The sequence below is a fragment of the Bos javanicus genome, chromosome 27 (assembly GCF_032452875.1).
Source record: "Bos javanicus breed banteng chromosome 27, ARS-OSU_banteng_1.0, whole genome shotgun sequence".
NCBI classification, from domain to species: Eukaryota; Metazoa; Chordata; class Mammalia; order Artiodactyla; family Bovidae; genus Bos; species Bos javanicus.
The window spans coordinates 34,402,677-34,421,641 of record NC_083894.1 but is presented as its reverse complement, the minus strand read 5'-3'; the positions used below and the strand labels follow the sequence as shown (position 1 = coordinate 34,421,641).

The 18,965-nt window shown below is 38.4% G+C and overlaps 1 protein-coding gene across 5 annotated transcripts in view; it reads right to left on the bottom strand.

Annotated features, from left to right (window-relative positions):
* Positions 1 to 18,965, bottom strand: part of LOC133240015 (disintegrin and metalloproteinase domain-containing protein 5-like) — a 113,481-nt gene that overhangs the window by 54,253 nt on the left and 40,263 nt on the right. For all 5 annotated transcript variants that reach the window (XM_061404529.1, XM_061404525.1, XM_061404526.1 and 2 more), the window contains 4 exons: positions 18,102 to 18,173; positions 17,740 to 17,903; positions 16,896 to 16,977; positions 1,032 to 1,168 (listed from right to left, as the gene is read on the bottom strand). In XM_061404529.1, the coding sequence (XP_061260513.1) occupies positions 1,032 to 1,168; positions 16,896 to 16,977; positions 17,740 to 17,903; positions 18,102 to 18,173 (455 nt within the window). The remainder of the gene's footprint in view (positions 1 to 1,031; positions 1,169 to 16,895; positions 16,978 to 17,739; positions 17,904 to 18,101; positions 18,174 to 18,965) is intronic.

Sequence of the window (18,965 nt, the reverse complement as noted above, 5' to 3'; positions counted from 1 at the left end):
AAATTTGACTCACTGTATTTCACCAAAATTAAAAATGTTATCTTTTTTTTTTTAAACTTTACATAATTGTATTAGTTTTGCCAAACATCAAAATGAATCTGCCACAGGTATACATGTGTTCCCCATCCCGAACCCTCCTCCCTCCTCCCTCCCCATACCATCCCTCTGGGCCGTCCTAGTGCACCAGCTATCTTAAAAATGGTACCCTAGAGGATAAAATACTCAAAAATCACATATCTGGCAAAGAACTAATAGCCAGAACATAGAAAATCTAATTTATTTTTTTAATGGGCAGATGTTTAAATAGGCTCTTCTAATAAGATATAAAGCACAAAGCTATAAAGCATGAAAATATGTTCAACATCATTAGCTTCCTCGAAAATTCAGATTAAAATCAATATGAGGTATTTTACAACCCCAAAATGATTCAGGTTAAACAAACTGAGCATAACAAGTCTTGGTAGTGATGTGGCTCAACCAGGAGTGGCTACATGATTTGCAGGAATCAATGCAAAATGGAAATGCAGGACCCCTTAAATGATACTAATTTAAAAAAAAAAAAAAAAAGCTTTTTTTTTTTTTAAGTAATCTCTCTCAGTGGGGCATAGTTACTTATTTGCAACTTAATGTCTTTCTAAATTAAAAAAAAAAAAATGCTCACATGAATTGCACTATCCGTCCCTACACTGTATAATGCAAATATTAAAGCATTTTATTTCACGCAGAATCACTGAAATTACACAATTCACATGTTGTGCCCCAGAAGGTACCTTCAATCTAGCCTTCAGATAAAAACTGAAGTCAGACTCTGGAAGGTAGGAAGGAGGAAGAGAAATGTCCCGAGGCATAGAGAGGTGTGGGGATTTGGGACTATTTTGGTGTATGTACTTGAAAAGGATGTGTATCCTAAAGCTGGGTATAGTTCTCTATAACTATCAATTAACTCAGTTTGACTATTAGAAACATAAAGTTCCTAACCACCAAAAGACAATTTAAGTATAGTGTGTATTTAATAAAGAAAATTGTCTTACAAAGCTTCTGGTGACATTGTGCAAACATCCCCTGAACAATGGCAGATCTCAGTATTATCATAACTCATTCCCACATTAAGGCCAAGCAACTGCACGATACTGACAGCATATGCCTCCAACGATAAACCCTCTATATACTAAATATAAGGGAAATAAAAGAAAATTAGTTAGCTAAGGAACATATTCAGTTGTAAAAAATTATGTATTTAATCAAAAATTAGTATATAAAATTCATTCATAAAATGCAGCCAAGATACTTATGCAGATACATCTGTAGTTGAGTTATACAAGTATTATTAAACATGAATGGAGGAGTAACACAACACTTTAATTTCAAGATACTATTAACTGACAATACCACCTATCTTAGCAAATAAAATAGGGCTTAACCATCACAAGGCATTACTCCTTTGAATTATTTTAAACAAAATGCTTTTATAATCTTTTAATAATCAATCCTACATTCTCTTTATAGTAAACAGTCTCTAAAACAGGTCCCAATGATATTGATGCGCCTGTGTATTCCCATTCCAGTGACTGTAGGCTGGACTTTCTGACTTGATTCTAATTAATTTAATATAGCAGAAGTGACAGGTCATCATTTCCAGTCATTCAGTCAGTCAGTTCAGGCGCTCAGTCGTGTCCAACTCTTTGCGACCCCACGGACTGCAGCACGCCAGACCTCCCTATCTATCACCAACTCCCAGAGCTTGCTCAAACTCATGTCCATCGAGTCGGTGATGCCATCCAACCATCTCATCCTCTGTCGTCCCCTTCGCCTCCTGCCTTCAATCCTTCCCAGCATCAGGGTCTTTTCCAATGAGTCAGTTCTTCACATCAGGTGGCCAAAGTATTGGAGTTTCAGCTTCAACATCAGTCCTTCCAGTGAATATTCAGGACTGATTTCCTTTAGGATGGACTGGTTTGATCTCCTTGCAACCCAAGGGACTCTTAAGAGTCTTCTCCAACACCACAGTTCAAAAGCATCAATTCTTTGGTGCTCAGCTTTCTTTATAGTCCAACTCTCACATCCATACATGACTACTAGAAAAAACCATAGCTTTGACTAGACATACCTTTGTTGGCAAAGTAATGTCTCTGCTTTTTAATATCTTGTCTAGGTTGGTCATAGCTTTTCTTCCAAGGAGCAAGCATCTTTTAATTTCATGGCTGCAGTCACCATCTGCAGTGATTTGGAGCCCAAGGAAACAAAGTCTGTCACTATTTCCATTGTTTCCCCATATCTTTCCCCATGAAGTGATGGGACCAGATGCCATGATCTTAGTTTTCTGAATGTTGAGTTTTAAGCCAGCTTTTTCACTCTCCTCTTTCACTTTCATCAAGAGACTCTTAAGTTCTTCTTTGCTTTCTGCCATAAGGGTGGTGTCATCTGCGTATCTGAGGTTATTGATATTTCTCCCAGCAATCTTGATTCCAGCTTGTGCTTCATCCAGCCTGGCATTTTGCATGATGTACTCTGCATATAAGTTAAATAAGCAGGGTGACAATATACAGCCTTGATGTACTCCTTTCCTGATTTCGAACTAGTCTGTCATTCCATGTCCAGTTCTAACTGTTGCTTCTTGACCTGCATACATATTTCTCGGGAGGTAGGTAAGGTGGTCTGGTGTTCCCGTTGCTTTCAGAATTTTCCACAGTTTGTTGTGATCCAAACAATCAAAGGCTTTGGCATAGTCAATAAAGCAGAAGTCATAAGTAGTCAACAAATCATTTCCAAGAAAAGCAATATAAAAAAAGTGATTTCTTGGATCCTATGTCTTTCTCTCTCATTCACCCTGGGGGAAGACAGCTACTATATCATGAAGCAGGACTGTGGAGAGGCCCTCAGAAGTGAGCTGGGAAATAGTTTTTGAGGTCTTCCAACAGCCACATGATAGCACTTGAAAGCAAATACCCTGTGTTGAACCTTAAGAGTATCACAACTAGCATCTTAATTTCACCCACTAAACTGTTTCTAGATTACTGATCCACAGAACTGTGTTGTTTCCATGTGATACAGTTTGGTACAACCAGTTACATAGCAATAAGAATAGACAACTAATTAGTTATCTATAGTGACAGATAACTAGAACATCCTCAGTAGGCATGCTTGTTTTCTTTTGGGCCATTCCCAATATCTGTATAGATGTTTACAGCAGCTTTATTCATAACTTCCAAGACTTGTAAGCATTCCTGATGTCCTTTAGTAAGTGAATAGATAAACTGGGGCATGTTTCAGACAATGGAATATTATTCAGCCCTAAAAAGAAATGAGCTGCAAGGTCATGAAAAGACAAGGAAGAAATTTAAGTGCATACTACTAAATTAAAGAAGCCAACCTGCAGAGACTATATACTGTATGATTCCAACTATATGACATTCTGGGGGAAAAAAATAGAAGATCCATGGTTGCAGGTGGGGAGGGGAGAAATTAACTGACAGAGCACAGAGGATTTTTAAGGCAGTGAAAATACTGTGCATGATACCATAATGATGGATACATGTCATTATTTGACCAAATCCATAGAATGTAGAACACCAGGATTGAACCCCAAGGCAAATACGAACTCTGGCTATTTTAATGGGTCAGTGTATGTTCACCAGTTGTGAGAAGTATACCACCCTGTGAGTGATGCTGACACCAAAGAAGGCTGTGCAAGTACAGGTGAAAGGAACACATGGACTTCCATCTCAATGGTGCTGTGAACCGAAAACTGCTCTGAAAATAGTATTTGGGTTCTTGATGCATCAAGAGAAAGGTGGCATTGTGAGGGAATGGCAAGAACAGTTCAGAGGAGAAGATGTACATGTCCATCCCAAACTCCCTAACTATCCCTTCCCCTCACCCTTCCCCCCAACTCTGTTACCATAAATTCATTCTCACAGTAATCCAAGTCTATGTCCCAACCAGTACACTGAAGAAGCTGAAGTTGAACGGTTCTATGAAAACCTACAAGCCCTTTTAGAACTAACACCCAAAAAAGATGTCCTTTTCATTATAGGGGACTAAATGCAAAAGTAGGAAGTCAAGAAACACCTGGAGTAACAGGCAAATTTGGCCTTGGAATATGGAATGAAGCAGGGCAAAGACTGATAGAGTTTTGCCAAGAAAATGCACTGGTCATAACAAACACCCTCTTCCAACAACACAAGAGAAGACTCTATACATGGACATCACCAGATGGTCAACACCGAAATCAGATTGATTATATGCTTTGCAGCCAAAGATGGAGAAGCTCTATACAGTCAGCAAAAACAAGACCAGGACAAATTCAGACTGAAATTGAAGAAAGTAGGGAAAACCACTAGACCATTCAGGTATGACCTAAATCAAATCCCTTATGATTATACAGTGGACGTGAGAAGTAGATTTAAGGGCCTAGATCTGATAGATAGACTGCCTGATGAACTATGGACTGAGGTTCGTGACATTGTACAGGAGACAGGGATCAAGACCATCCCCATGGAAAAGAAATGCAAAAAAGCAAAATGGCTGTCTGGGGAGGCCTTACAAATAGCTGTAAAAAGAAGAGAAGCAAAAAGCAAAGGAGAAAAGGAAAGATATAAGCATCTGAATGCAGAGTTCCAAAGAATAGCAAGGAGAGATAAGAAAGCCTTCTTCAGTGATCAATGCAAAGAAATAGAGGAAAACAACAGGATGGGAAAGACTAGAGATCTCTTCAAGAAAATTAGACATACCAAGGGAACATTTCATGCAAAGATAGGCTCGATAAAGGACAGAAATGGTATGAACCTAACAGAAGCAGAAGAGGTGGCAAGAATACACAGAACTATACAAAAAGATCTTCACGACCAAGATAATCACGATGGTGTGATCACTCACCTAGAACCAGACATCCTGAAATGTGAAGTCAAGTGGGCCTTAGAAAGCATCACTACGAACAAAGCTAGTGGAGGTGACGGAATTCCAGTGGAGCTATTTCAAATCCTGAAAGATGATGCTGTGAAAGTGCTGCACTCAATATGACAGCAAATTTGGAAAACTCAGCAGTGGCCATAGGATTGGAAAAGGTCAGTTTTCATTCCAATCCCAAAGAAAGGCGATGCCAAAGAATGCTCAAACTACTGCACAGTTGCACTCATCTCACACGCTAGTAAAAGAATGCTCAAAATTCTCCAAGCCAGGCTTCAGCAGTATGTGAACCGTGAACTTCCTGATGTTCAAGCTGGTTTTAGAAAAGGCAGAGGAACCAGAGATCAAATTGTCAACATCCGCTGGATCATCGAAAAAGCAAGAGAGTTCCATTAAAACATCTATTTCTGCTTTATTGATTATGCCAAAGTCTTTGACTGTGTGGATCACAATAAACTGTGGAAAATTCTGAAAGAGATGGGAATACCAGACCACCTGACCTGCCTCTTGAGAAATCTGTATGCAGGTCAGGAAGCAACAGTTAGAACTGGACATGGAACAACAGACTGGTTCCAAATAGGAAAAGGAGTTCGTCAAGGCTGTATATTGTCACCCTGCTTATTTAACTTATATGCAGAGTACATCATGAGAAACACTGGACTGGAAGAAACACAAACTGGAATCAAGATTGCCGGGAGAAATATCAATAACCTCAGATATGCAGATGACACCACCCTTATGGCAGAAAGTGAAGAGGAACTAAACAGCCTCTTGATGAAAGTGAAAGAGGAGAGTGAAAAAGTTGGCTTAAAGCTCAACATTCAGAAAACGAAGATCATGGCATCCGGTCCCATCACTTCATAGGAAATAGATGGGGAAACAGTGGAAACAGTGTCAGACTTTATTTTTGTGGGCTCCAAAATCACTGCAGATGGTGACTGCAGCCATGAAATTAAAAGACGCTTACTCCTTGGAAGGAAAGTTATGACCAACCTAGATAGCATATTCAAAAGCTGAGACTTTACCTTGCCAACAAAGGTCTGTCTAGTCAAGGCTTTGGTTTTTCCTGTGGTTACGTATGGATGTGAGAGTTGGACTGTGAAGAAGGCTGAGCTCCAAAGAATTGATGCTTTTGAACTGTGGTGTTGGAGAAGACTCTTGAGAGTCCCTTGGACTGCAAGGAGTTCCAACCAGTCCATTTTGAAGGAGATCAGCCCTGGAATTTCTTTGGAGGGAATGATGCTAAAGCTGAAACTCCAGTACTCTGGCCACCTGATGCGAAGAGTTGACTCATTGGAAAAGACTCTGATGCTGGGAGGGATTGGGGGCAGGAGGGGAAGGGGACAACAGAAGTTGAGATGGCTCATGGCATCACTGACTCGATGGACGTGAGTCTGAGTGAACTCTGGGAGTTGGTAATGGACAGGGATGCCTGCCGTGCTGCAATTCATGGGGTCACAAAGAATCGGACACGACTGAGCGACTGAACTGAACTGAACTAAAGCATGTGAGTCTTTTTCTGTTTCATAAATAGTTCATTTGCATCATTTCTTTTTAGATTCTCCATATAAGGGATGCCATATGATATTTCTCTTTCTCTTATTTCACTCAGTATGACACTGTCTAGGTCCCTTTTTTGTTTTGTTTTTTTTTTGGCTCCCAGGTTTTGATCAAAAGCAGTTCTTAGGACAAAACAGAAGCCCTTGACAGGACACATTTTATTCTCTTCCTAGTTATAGACATCATTAATGGTAACCAAGGAAAAGGAAAATACTAACCAAGGAACACATTTTATTTCTCAGAAGACATAACGCTGATCTCTTGGAAAAGACATTCAATAAAACTTTCATGTCCGCATAGGGTCCAGATCAGTGGTTTAATTCAGAGACATAAGGTTTCTTCAAACAATTCTTTTTCAAATTCTGGTCCAACAAATTAACTCCTAAATGGGTATCTATATTGCCCAAGCTCTTAATCTCTCTTAATTCAAGGATCCTTGTCTGACTCACACCACACAAACTTTAAAACATTTTTCCATTTCCCTTCCCTATGTTTAAAGGGAGTTATGTCTCGTCTTCATGTATGTAAGGACTCACTGGTAAGTCTCTTTAATTATGTCTCCCCTACTGCTGGAAATTTTTATCTTGCCCCAACCCATAAGTGTTGGAGACCAGATCCAGATCCATATTCTTCTGAGTTCTGTTAACCACAGATTTCCTCATGGTCTAAGCAGTTGCTAATCTGATATGAGATCCATTTGAGCCTAAACTTTCATTACCACAAAAACAAACAAATAAAAAACAAAAGCCTCTCAGGTGCAGCTATACAACATTCTGTTGACTGTTCATCTCATTACTGTTAGTCTCAGTATTTTCATTGGTTTGCAATCTGGAGGCCCAAATCCTTCAAGTAAGCCATTTTTCCAACCAGACATGGCAAATGCTGAGGCCCACACGCCTTCAAGTTTGGCTAATACAAATCTTACAAACTAAAGACTTCACCAGCTCGCCTCTCATCAACCAAACCAACAACTGAGGCAGAAGGCCCATACTGACCGGCCAAATTAGGGTGCCTGCCTTCAGCATGATTATGGAGCCCTAAACACAGGTATAAATATTTCAAATGGCAAAGAACCTGACTTTTTCTTAACAACATAAACCAAACTCAGGTCATATAATTTAAAACCTATTTTTAACAGAATTCTTGCCATCATCTAATAGGGCAAAACCTTAGACTGTTGAACACTTTTAGATCAAGCCACACGTAACTGGTGCTGTGCCAGTCAGGCTCTGCAGAGGTACCAATGTCACTTTTGGTTGCTGTGTATCCACAAGCCCCTGGAGTTAGCAGATATTTATAAGCCAAAGTCACAGGCCCAACATTGCCTTCAAATGACACAAGGCCTTTAGCATCATTTTAATACCACGGAGCCATGAAAATAAAACGTGCATTAACTCAAGTCAGTATCACCTTTAAAAGGATATCCTAGTTCTACACCCCCAAACAACATTGCACTGGTCCAGGATCTCACTGCTAGAGATGGTATCACCTCAAATAACATTACTCCAGCCTAAGACCTGCCTGTTGGAGATGACTCTGCATCCTGCACAGAGACCACTTCCCCTCAGACACCAAAACTACCACCCCAGGCATGCCCAGGGACTGCTGCTCCCAAGGCACAAATGGCACACAGGTCATGTAATGGTTTTCTTACTTTGAATTAGGGACTCTATGGCACTTCCTGAGCTTGCTCTCTGTATAGTCCATGACAAGGGTATACTTATCTGTTTTCTATCAAAGTATATATCCCTACACTCCATGTCTAAATGAAAATCTGTGCTATTCTAAAAACTGGTGGAGGTTATTGCTTTCCCTAGTGAAGCCCCTTGACCCTAGGAAGAGGGCCACTCACTCCCCAGTGCCTTCTCCTACTACTTTCTCTAGTTTTCTACCACTGTACAACCTCCCACCCTACATCCCTGACCATGACCACCACAACCGCCATTCCCTTTGCATACATACAAAACCCATGAATCTTTATATGTGCTTTACCAAACTAATCTACTGACACTCTCTGACAAGATAAATTGCCTGACTGATTTGCCACCTTTATTCCCCACATACACGGGGATATTACTGTCCAAAAAAACACATATAATTTTTAATACAATTTATAACTACACAAACACTGTTAGAGACTCTAGAAATTTGAGATATATTTCTTTTGCTGACATCATACAAATGGGAAATTTAGTTACAGGTTGGCTTACAAGAAATCCTTATACTTTTACTTGTGTTTCTCCTTTTAACTCTCATAATAAAATGTTTTCTATGCTGTTTAGCAAAACTTATGCCCTAGGCCCTAAAAGTCTCTTCTTCTGCTATGTCAAAAGTTTGATAATATTTGAAAGCACAACAGGACTAACTTTATTAATATCACATTTTCTGTATTCTGATGCTTTCATATCTAGGGCCCTATCAACTTGGAGGTCTGCCCCTCTTAAGAGTTCTCCAATTGCTTCACAAAGTAGACAACTCACCTACAAATACACCTTTCATACACAAACCAGTCAATCCAGAGCCCATATACCTTACCATCCACTTCATCAGACTCACATACACCAGGCTGCTATCCACCTGCCAAGGTCACACCAGGGCTGGGTACCATACAACTAAGGACAGCTTCTATGCCTCATGGCCTGTTGAAACTAGCCAACTGGAAACCTGTTTAATCTCTCCCGTTTCTTCCCAATGAAACTGTAAGAGGCTCTTGACCACATTTCCCTCTGCCTCCTATGCTTCTTGATCAAACCGGGTGCTTTTTTATGTGGCCCCTGAATGCTGTAGCATATTTATTGTTTCTAGGGAACTGTAAGTACGGTAAACTTCTGGATGACAGCCATTCTCCTATCTGCATGTATTTCCATACCTAATAAAAACATATCCCAGGTAACCCTGAAATTTTTTCAAAGTAGATTACCTTGTTCTTTAATTAAGTTAGCTTAGTGTAGTTAATTCAAACTACATTACAATAAAAGTACTGGTAAATGTATATGCTATAAATTCTAGGGTGTCTGCTTAAGTTTTTTAATGTAATTACTATTCTAGAAAGAAGAGAAAATGAAATAATATAATATGTGCAGTTAAAACCACGGAAGGCAAAAAAAGGAAAATGGAAGATTTTGAAAAGAAACAGGGAACAAGGGTAATGAATAGAAAATAGACAAAAGTCAATATCCATTTATGATTTTTAAGAACTCCCAACTAAATGGGAATGAAGGTAACATATAACAATAAAGGCCACATCCAACAAGCCCACACCTAACATCAAATTCACAGTTAAAAAGATGAAAAGTTTTTCCTCTAAGAACAAGAATAAGACAAAAATGCCCACTGTCGCCACTTTTATACAGCATAGTATGGAAGTCCAAGCCAGGGCAATGAGACAAGGGAAAAAAAGACATCCAAAATGGGAAAACAAGAAGTAAAACTGTCACTTTTGCCAAATTACAAGATATTATACATATAAAATCCTAACACTACACACACACACACACACACACACAAATCCAGTTAGAACTAATACATTAATTCAGTAGAGTCTCTAGACACACAGTCAATATAAGAAAGTCTGTTGTGTTTCTAGACATTAATAGTACATTATCAGTAAAATAAATTAAGTAAACACTCCCATTTACAACCGTATTAAAAAGAACAAAATATAATCAAGGATATGAATTATACACTGAAAACTGTAAGACAATGAGGAAAGAAACTGCTGCTGCTGCTGCTGCTAAGTCGCTTCAGTCGTGTCCAACTCTGTGCAATCTCATAGACAGCAACCTACTAGGCTCCGCCCTTCCGGGGATTCTCCAGGCAAAAACACTGGAGTGGGTTGCCATTTCCTTCTCCAATGCATGAAAGTGAAAAGTCAAAGTGAAGTCGCTCAGTCATGTCCGACTCTTAGCAACCCCATGGACTGCAGCCTACTAGGCTCCTCCATTCATGGGATTTTCCAGGCAAGAGTACTAGAGTGGGTTGCCATTGCTTTCTCTGAAAAGAAACTGAGAAAGACACAAATAAATGAAAAGATATTCCATGTTCATGGAATTAATATTGTTAATAATTAATATTGTTAAAATGTCCATTTTACCCAAGACCATCTACAGTTTCAGTGCAACCTCTATCAAAATTCTAATAGCAATTTTCACCAAAATAAAACAATCCTAAAATTTGAATGGTAGGGATCACAATAAAATGTGGAAAATTCTGAAAGAGATGGGAATACCAAACCACCTGACCTGCCTCTTGAGAAATCTGTATGCAGGTCAGGAAGCAACAGTTAGAACTGGACATGGAACAACAGACTGGTTCCAAATAGGAAAAGGAGTTCGTCAAGGCTGTATATTGTCACCCTGCTTATTTAACTTATATGCAGAGTACATCATGAGAAACACTGGACTGGAAGAAACACAAACTGGAATCAAGATTGCCGGGAGAAATATCAATAACCTCAGATATGCAGATGACACCACCCTTATGGCAGAAAGTGAAGAGGAACTAAACAGCCTCTTGATGAAAGTGAAAGAGGAGAGTGAAAAAGTTGGCTTAAAGCTCAACATTCAGAAAACAAAGATCATGGCATCCGGTCCCATCACTTCATAGGAAATAGATGGGGAAACAGTGGAAACAGTGTCAGACTTTATTTTTGTGGGCTCCAAAATCACTGCAGATGGTGACTGCAGCCATGAAATTAAAAGACATTTACTCCTTGGAAGGAAGGTTATGACCAACCTAGATAGCATATTCAAAAGCAGAGACATTACTTTGCCAACAAGGTTCGTCTAGTCAAGGCTATGGTTTTTCCAGTGGTCATGTATGGATGTGAGAGTTGGACTGTGAAGAAGGCTGAGCACCGAAGAATTGATGCTTTTGAACTGTGGTGTTGGAGAAGACTCTTGAGAGTCCCTTGGACTGCAAGGAGTTCCAACCAGTCCATTCTGAAGGAGATCAGCCCTGGGATTTCTTTGGAAGGACTGATGCTAAAGCTGAAACTCTAGTACTTTGGCCACCTCATGCGAAGAGTTGACTCATTGGAAAAGACTCTGATGCTGGGAGGGATTGGGGGCAGGAGGAGAAGGGGACGAGAGAGGATGAGATGGCTGGATGGCATCACTGACTCGATGGACGTGAGTCTGAGTAAACTGCGGGAGTTGGTGATGGACAGGGAGGCCTGGCATGCTGCGATTCAAGAAGTCACAAAGAGTCGGACACGACTGAGCGACTGATCTGATCTGATCTAAATGACCCCAAATAGTTGAAGAAATCTTGAGAACAAAGAATAAACCTGGAGGTATCATGTTTCCTGATTTCAAACTATATTACAAAGCTGTAGTAATCAAAACAGTATTAAATTCTGTAACTATTTGTGATGACAGATGTGAACTAGATGTTTGTGGTGATCATTTTGCAATATATACAAATAACAAATCACTATGTTTTACACCTGAAACTAATTTTAATGTATGTCAATTAAGCCTGAATAAGAAATTTATACAATATGGTATGCCCAGTTCAGTTCAGTCGCTCAGTCGTGTCCGACTCTTTGCAACCCCATGAATTGCAGCACACCAGGCCTCCCTGTCCAACACCAACTTCCGGAGTTCACCCAAACTCACATCCATCGAGTTGGTGATGCCATCCAGTCATCTCATCCTCTGTTGTCCCCTTCTCCTCCTGCCCCCAATCCCTCCCAGCACCAGAGTCTTTTCCAGTGAGTCAACTCTTCGCATCAGGTGGCCAAAGTATTGGAGTTTCAGCTTTAGCATCATTCCTTCCAAAGAATACCCAGGACTGATCTCCTTTACAATGGACTGGTTGGATCTCCTTGTAGTCCAAGGGACTCTCAAGAGTCTTCTCCAACACCACTGTTTAAAAGCATCAATTCTTTGGCACTCAGCTTTCTTCACAGTCCAACTCTCACATCCTTACATGACCACTGGAAAAACCATAGCCTTGACTAGATGGACCTTTGTTGGCAAAGTAATGTCTCTGCTTTTGAATATGCTATCTAGGTTGGACATAACTTTCCTTCCAAGGAGTAAGCGTCTTTTAATTTCATGGCTGCAATCACCATCTTTGGTGATTTTGGAGCCCCCAAAAATAAAGTCTGACACTGTTTCCATTTCCCCATCTATTTCCCATGAAGTGATGGGACCAGATGCCATGATCTTAGTTTTCTGAATGTTGAGCTTTGAGCCAACTTTTTCACTCTCCACTTTCACTTTCATCAAGAGGCTTTTTAGTTCCTCTTCACTTTCTGCCATGAGGGTGGTCCAAAGATCAATGGAACAAAGTATAGAGTCCCTTAGACTGCAAGGAGATCAAACAAGTCAATCTTAAAAGAAATCAATCCTGAATATTCATTGGAAGGACTTACGCTGAAGCTGAAACTCCAATACTCTGGGCACCTGATGCAAAGAGCTGACTCATTAGAAAAGGCCTGATGTTGGGAAAGACTGAAGGCAGCAGAAGAAGGGGATGACAGAGAATGAGATGGTTGGATGGCATCACCAAGTCAATGGACATGAGTTTGAGCAAGCTCCAGGAGATGGTGAAGCACAGGGATGCCTGACATGCAGTTGGACACAACTGAGCAACTGACAACAACTCCTGCATCAAAAATAATAAAATACTTAGCAATAAACCCACCTAAAGAGACAAAAGACCTATACTCAGAAAACTAAAAATGCTGAGAAAAGAAATCAAAGATGACATAAATAGATGAAAAGATATAACATGTTCTTGGATTGGAATACTCAATATTGTCAAATGATTATAATACCCAAGGCAGTCTACAGATTTGATACAATTGTTATCAAATTACCAACAGCATTTTCCACAGAACTATAATAAAAAATTATACAATTTCTATGGAAATACAAAAGACCCTGAATAGCAATCTTGAGAAAGAAAAAATGGAGTTGCAGGAATCAGGCTCCCTGACTTCATACTATAAAAAAAAAAAAAAAGCTATAGAAGTCAGAATAGCATGGTGCTGGCACAAAAACAGAAATATTGGCCTTTCCTCAGGCTTTGGGTGAAAGGGGACCAAGAGCAAAGACTGAGAAGAAAAACAAATTCCTAGGAAATACCTGATTCTTCTTTAGCTATGCTAATAAATAAGCTCCAGAACTGGCTTTAGATTTATCTAATCAATCAATATGTCTTTTTAATTGTGGTAGCAAGTACATACCTGTACAGATTTTAAATCTGTTCTGTGGATGGCAGTTTGAATCACTGTGCTGCTAAGTCACGTCAGTCGTGTCTGACTCTGTACAACCCCATAGATGGCCGCCCACCAGGCCACCCCGTCCCTGGGATTCTCCAGGCAAGAACGCTGGAGTGGGTTGCCATTTCCTTCTCCAATGCATGAAAGTGAAAAGTCAAAGTGAAGTTGCTCAGTCGTGTCTGACTCAGCGACCCCATGGACTGAAGCCTACCAGGCTCCTCTGTCCATGGGATTTTCCAGGCAAGAGTACTGTACATGCTACTAAAAGTCAACTAAATATATAAGTGGGTCAGTATAAAAATCACAGTATAGCCTTATTTTTCTGGAGCACTGTAATTAGCTCCCTTTGCTACTTTTTATATAGCTTGCTGTAAAGGGATAAAACTTTACAGATTATGAACACAACAGAACACAACAGATTATGAATATCTGATGACTGTTCCTTCCAGCAACAGCCTGCTTCCTCTAAACACATAACAAAGAATTGAATACAGTAATAAAAGCTACACTGAATTAGAAAAATAATCAATGTCACTTAATTTTAAAAAGCACATGAATGTATAAAAATTATTAATTTTGAATAAAATTATTTTATTTGATATTTATTTGATATTTATTTTTATTGATATTTCTGGTCATTAATATTGAGGAAAATGTTTAATAATTAAAATAGCATTGATTCTATAATAAATATTGATGCAAGCATCAGATCAGATCAGATCACTCGCTCAATCATGTCCAACTCTTTGCAACCCCATAAATCGCAGCATGCCAGGCCTCCCTGTCCATCACCAACTCCCGCAGTTTACTCAGACTCACGTCCATCGAGTCAGTGATACCATCCAGCCATCTCATCCTCTCTCGTCCCCTTCTCCTCCTGCCCCCAATCCCTCCCAGCATCAGAGTCTTTTCCAATGAGTCAACTCTTCTCATGAGGTGGCCAAAGTACTGGAGTTTCAGCTTTAGCATCATTCCTTCCAAAGAAATCCCAGGGCTGATCTCCTTCAGAATGAACTGGTTGGATCTCCTTGCAGTCCAAGGGACTCTCAAGAGTCTTCTCCAACACCATAGTTCAAAAGCATCAATTCTTCAGCGCTCAGCCTTCTTCACAGTCCAACTCTCACATCCATACATGACCACAGGAAAAACCATAGCCCTGACTAGACGAATCTTTGTTGGCAAAGTAATGTCTCTGCTTTTGAATATGCTATCTAGGTTGGTCATAACCTTCCTTCCAAGGAGTAAGCGTCTTTTAATTTCATGGCTGCAGTCACCATCTGTAGTGATTTTGGAGCCCAGAAAAATAAAGTCTGACACTGTTTCCACTGCTTCCCCATCTATTTCCCATGAAGTGGTGGGATTGGATGCCATGATCTTCGTTTTCTGAATGTTGAGCTTTAAGCCAACTTTTTCACTCTCCACTTTCACTTTCATCAAGAGGCTTTTTAGTTTCTCTTCACTTTCTGCCATAAAGGTGGTGTCATCTGCATATCTGAGGTTATTGATATTTCTCCCGGCAATCTTGATTCCAGCTTGTGTTTCTTCCAGTCCAGTGTTTCTCATGATGTACTCTGCATATAAGTTAAATAAACAGGGTGACAATATACAGCCTTGACGAACTCCTTTTCCTATTTGGAACCAGTGTGTTGTTCCATGTCCAGTTCTAACTGTTGCTTCCTGACCTGCATACAAATTTCTCAAGAGGCAGATCAGGTGGTCTGGTATTCCCATCTCTTTCAGAATTTTCCACAGTTTATTGTGATCCACACAGTCAAAGGCTTTGGCATAGTCAATAAAGCAGAAATAGATGTTTTGCTGGAACTCTCTTGCTTTTTCCATGATCCAGTGGATGTTGGCAATTTGATCTCTGGTTCCTCTGCCTTTTCTAAAATCAGCTTGAACATCAAGAAGTTCACGGTTCACATATTGTTGAAGCCTGGCTTGGAGAATTTTAAGCATTACCTTACTAGCGTGTGAGATGAGTGCAATTGTGCGGGAGTTTGAGCATTCTTTGGCATTGCCTTTCTTTGGGATTGGAATGAAAACTGACCTTTTCCAGTCCTGTGGCCACTGCTGAGTTTTCCAAATTTGCTGGCATATTGAGTGCAGCACTTTCACAGCATCATCCATCAGGATTTGGAATAGTTCAACTGGAATTCCATCACCTCCACTAGCTTTGTTCGTAGTGATGCTTTCTAAGGCCCACTTGACTTCACATTCCAGGATGTCTGGCTCTAGGTCAGTGATCACACCATTGTGATTATCTGGGTCGTGAAGATTTTTTGTACAGTTCTTCTGTGTATTCTTTCCATCTTTTCTTAATATCTTCTGCTTCTGTTAGGTCCATACCATTTCTGTCCTTTATCGAGCTGATCTCTGCATGAAATGTTCCTTTGGTATCTCTGATTTTCTTGAAGAGATCCCTAGTCTTTCCCATTCTGTTGTTTTCTTCTATTTCTTTGCACTGATTGCTGAAGAAGGCTTTCTTATCTCTTCTTGCTATTCTTTGGAACTCTGCATTCAGATGTTTATATCTTTCCTTTTCTCCTTTGCTTTTCACTTCTCTTCTTTTCACAGCTATTTGTAAGGCCTCCCCAGACAGCCATTTTGCTTTTTTGCATTTCTTTTCTATGGGAATGGTCTTGATCCCTGTCTCCTGTACAATGTCACGAACCTCATTCCATAGCAAGCATACCACTGCTCAATACAAACAGACTTACAAAGGCCAAATGCTTTTTAAAACAATAAATTTTAATCTGTTCAGTTTGTAAATATTCTTATTTTAAAGAAATTATATACAGTTTAATTTTAATTATGATCCTAATTAGTAATAATAACACTATTAACTGCTAACTGCTAAGTTACTTCAGTCGTGTCCGACTCTGTGCGTCCCCATAGATGGCAGCCCACCAGGCTACCCCGTCCCTGGAATTCTCCAGGCAAGAATACCAGAGTGGGTTGCCATTTCCTTCTCCAATGCGTGAAAGTGAAAAGTAAAAGGGAAGTCATTCAGTCGTGTCTGACTCTTCGCGACCCCATGGTCTGCAGCCTACCAGGCTCCTCCATCCATGGGATTCTCCAGGCAAGAGTACTGGAAAGGAGGAACAAATTTAGCAATATATATATACTCATACCTTGAAATATTTAGGAAATTTGGAACATGAGAATAATCAGAGCCAACTTGTTAGTAATTACATACCAGAGCAACTCCTCCAACAGCAATCTTACCACATATTTCTCCAGGAACTGTGACTCCTATAAAAGTAGGATTTTCTTTGAAGCTAAAAAATAACAATTTTGTTTATAATTACATTTCAATAGTATTATTAATAATTTTTACAGCAGCAAACATTATTTAACAAATATGATATCCTAAGTACCATGCTACACTGAATCTTACTATTTGAATATATTTTTCTCAAACTTTCAATGATAAGAATGTTTCAATACATATCTGTAAACTCTCAATCTGATAAGTATACAGAATAATAAGAAGTATGAGGCATGATAATTTATGCAAAATACTATTGACTAATGCTTATAATTTTATGCAGGTTCCCTCTACATTTATGACCCTATAAATTCAATTTTCTGTGACCTCCTCATTTATCGTTTCACTAAATGTATTACTAAGCATATTACTTTACTAAGCATAAATAAGTTTTCTCTGCATTAGAATCTAGATATTCATGTGATTTAGAAAATAAAATCACAAAAATTAATCAGATGAGAGAAAAGAATGTAGAGATAACAGTAAAAGTTTATAAGCCAAGAGAAGTAAAAAAACAAAATTATGTCACTCATAACTAACCTCCTTTAGTTATTTCAATACTTTTATGTAACTTTACTTTTTTCAGGTAATTTTATGTTGGTTAGCTACTTGAAGACAAAGATTTTAACCTACATTTTTTGCTCATCCGATGGTGTCTACCAAATTTACAGAACTCAGTGTACATTAAGTAAATGTTTATTTTTCATAATTAATATATAAAATCATTTGAGGTTATTTCTTTATTTATAGAAATATGAGATACTATACTCACGCAAATAAGTATGCAATATGATGAGGTTGGGAGGTAAATTCATACTTCCAGGTTAAAAATTTATATAAAACACTATGAGGAGGTCCTTCAATAGAAATTTTATTTTTATCTGACCAAACCTCTATGGATGATATTCTAACAGTAAGTTTTAACTGGATAAACATCTAAATGGAGAAAATAAATGAAAATTTTTATATAAATTTGAACACTGTATTAAATTTTTGTAAAGGCATATTTAAGACATTTAATTCAGTATTTTGAATGTGGAAACTTTTCAAAAGTATGACAAAATATTACATACATCAATTCATATTATCTATATTTTTACAAAATAAATTTTAAAAATAGTTTAAATAACTTACGGTGTTAACAAGGCCAATGATCTGAATAATCTTCTGTGTTACAATGTTTATATCAGAGCCCATGTAATCAAACTGAAAAAGATACATTATCATTTAAAAATAATGGATACTATTAATATACCACACACGTACAATATGCTATATACTAAAGTAGCCAGAAGGTCACATTCCAACTGAAATCCATGAAATGCTTATTTACATTTATATATGTAAATGAATGGTACTTTGCATATGCATGAACAATACTTTGAATAAATTACCTAAATCTATGGTATTTACATAATAGATAACTAAAAATATATAATAACATGATATTTTTAATTTCAATGGGAGGCTAATTATTTTACAATATTGTAATGGTTTTTGCCATACATTGACATGAATCAGCCATGAGTTTACATGTATTCCCATGTAAATAATGTTTTAAATAATGTTTAACGCACTTAACTTTTGACATTATTTATTGTTCATGAAAATTGAATGATAAAAGTTTTTGTGTTATTTCATAATGTACTTATTTCTAAGATAATACATATAATCATGAACTAAAAAATGTATGCATAAAGAGGGAAAATCTTTAATAAAAGGTTTACTATTAAAGTGATCATGGACATTATGTTAGGATACATCCTCTGACATCACCATGTAACTTGTATTTTTAATGCTTCTTTATTCCAATCAGCTCTTTCTATGTCTAACTGCTTAAAAATGCCAGGAAAATGTTAAAAAACAATGGTGAATATCAGAAATGTGAGCTTTGCTCATGATTTTTCACTGGAAATTCTCAACTATTTCATCATTAAATGTGTCCAGTTTAAGATGGATATTTTAGATTATGTTGAGAAACACTTATAAATATTCCCA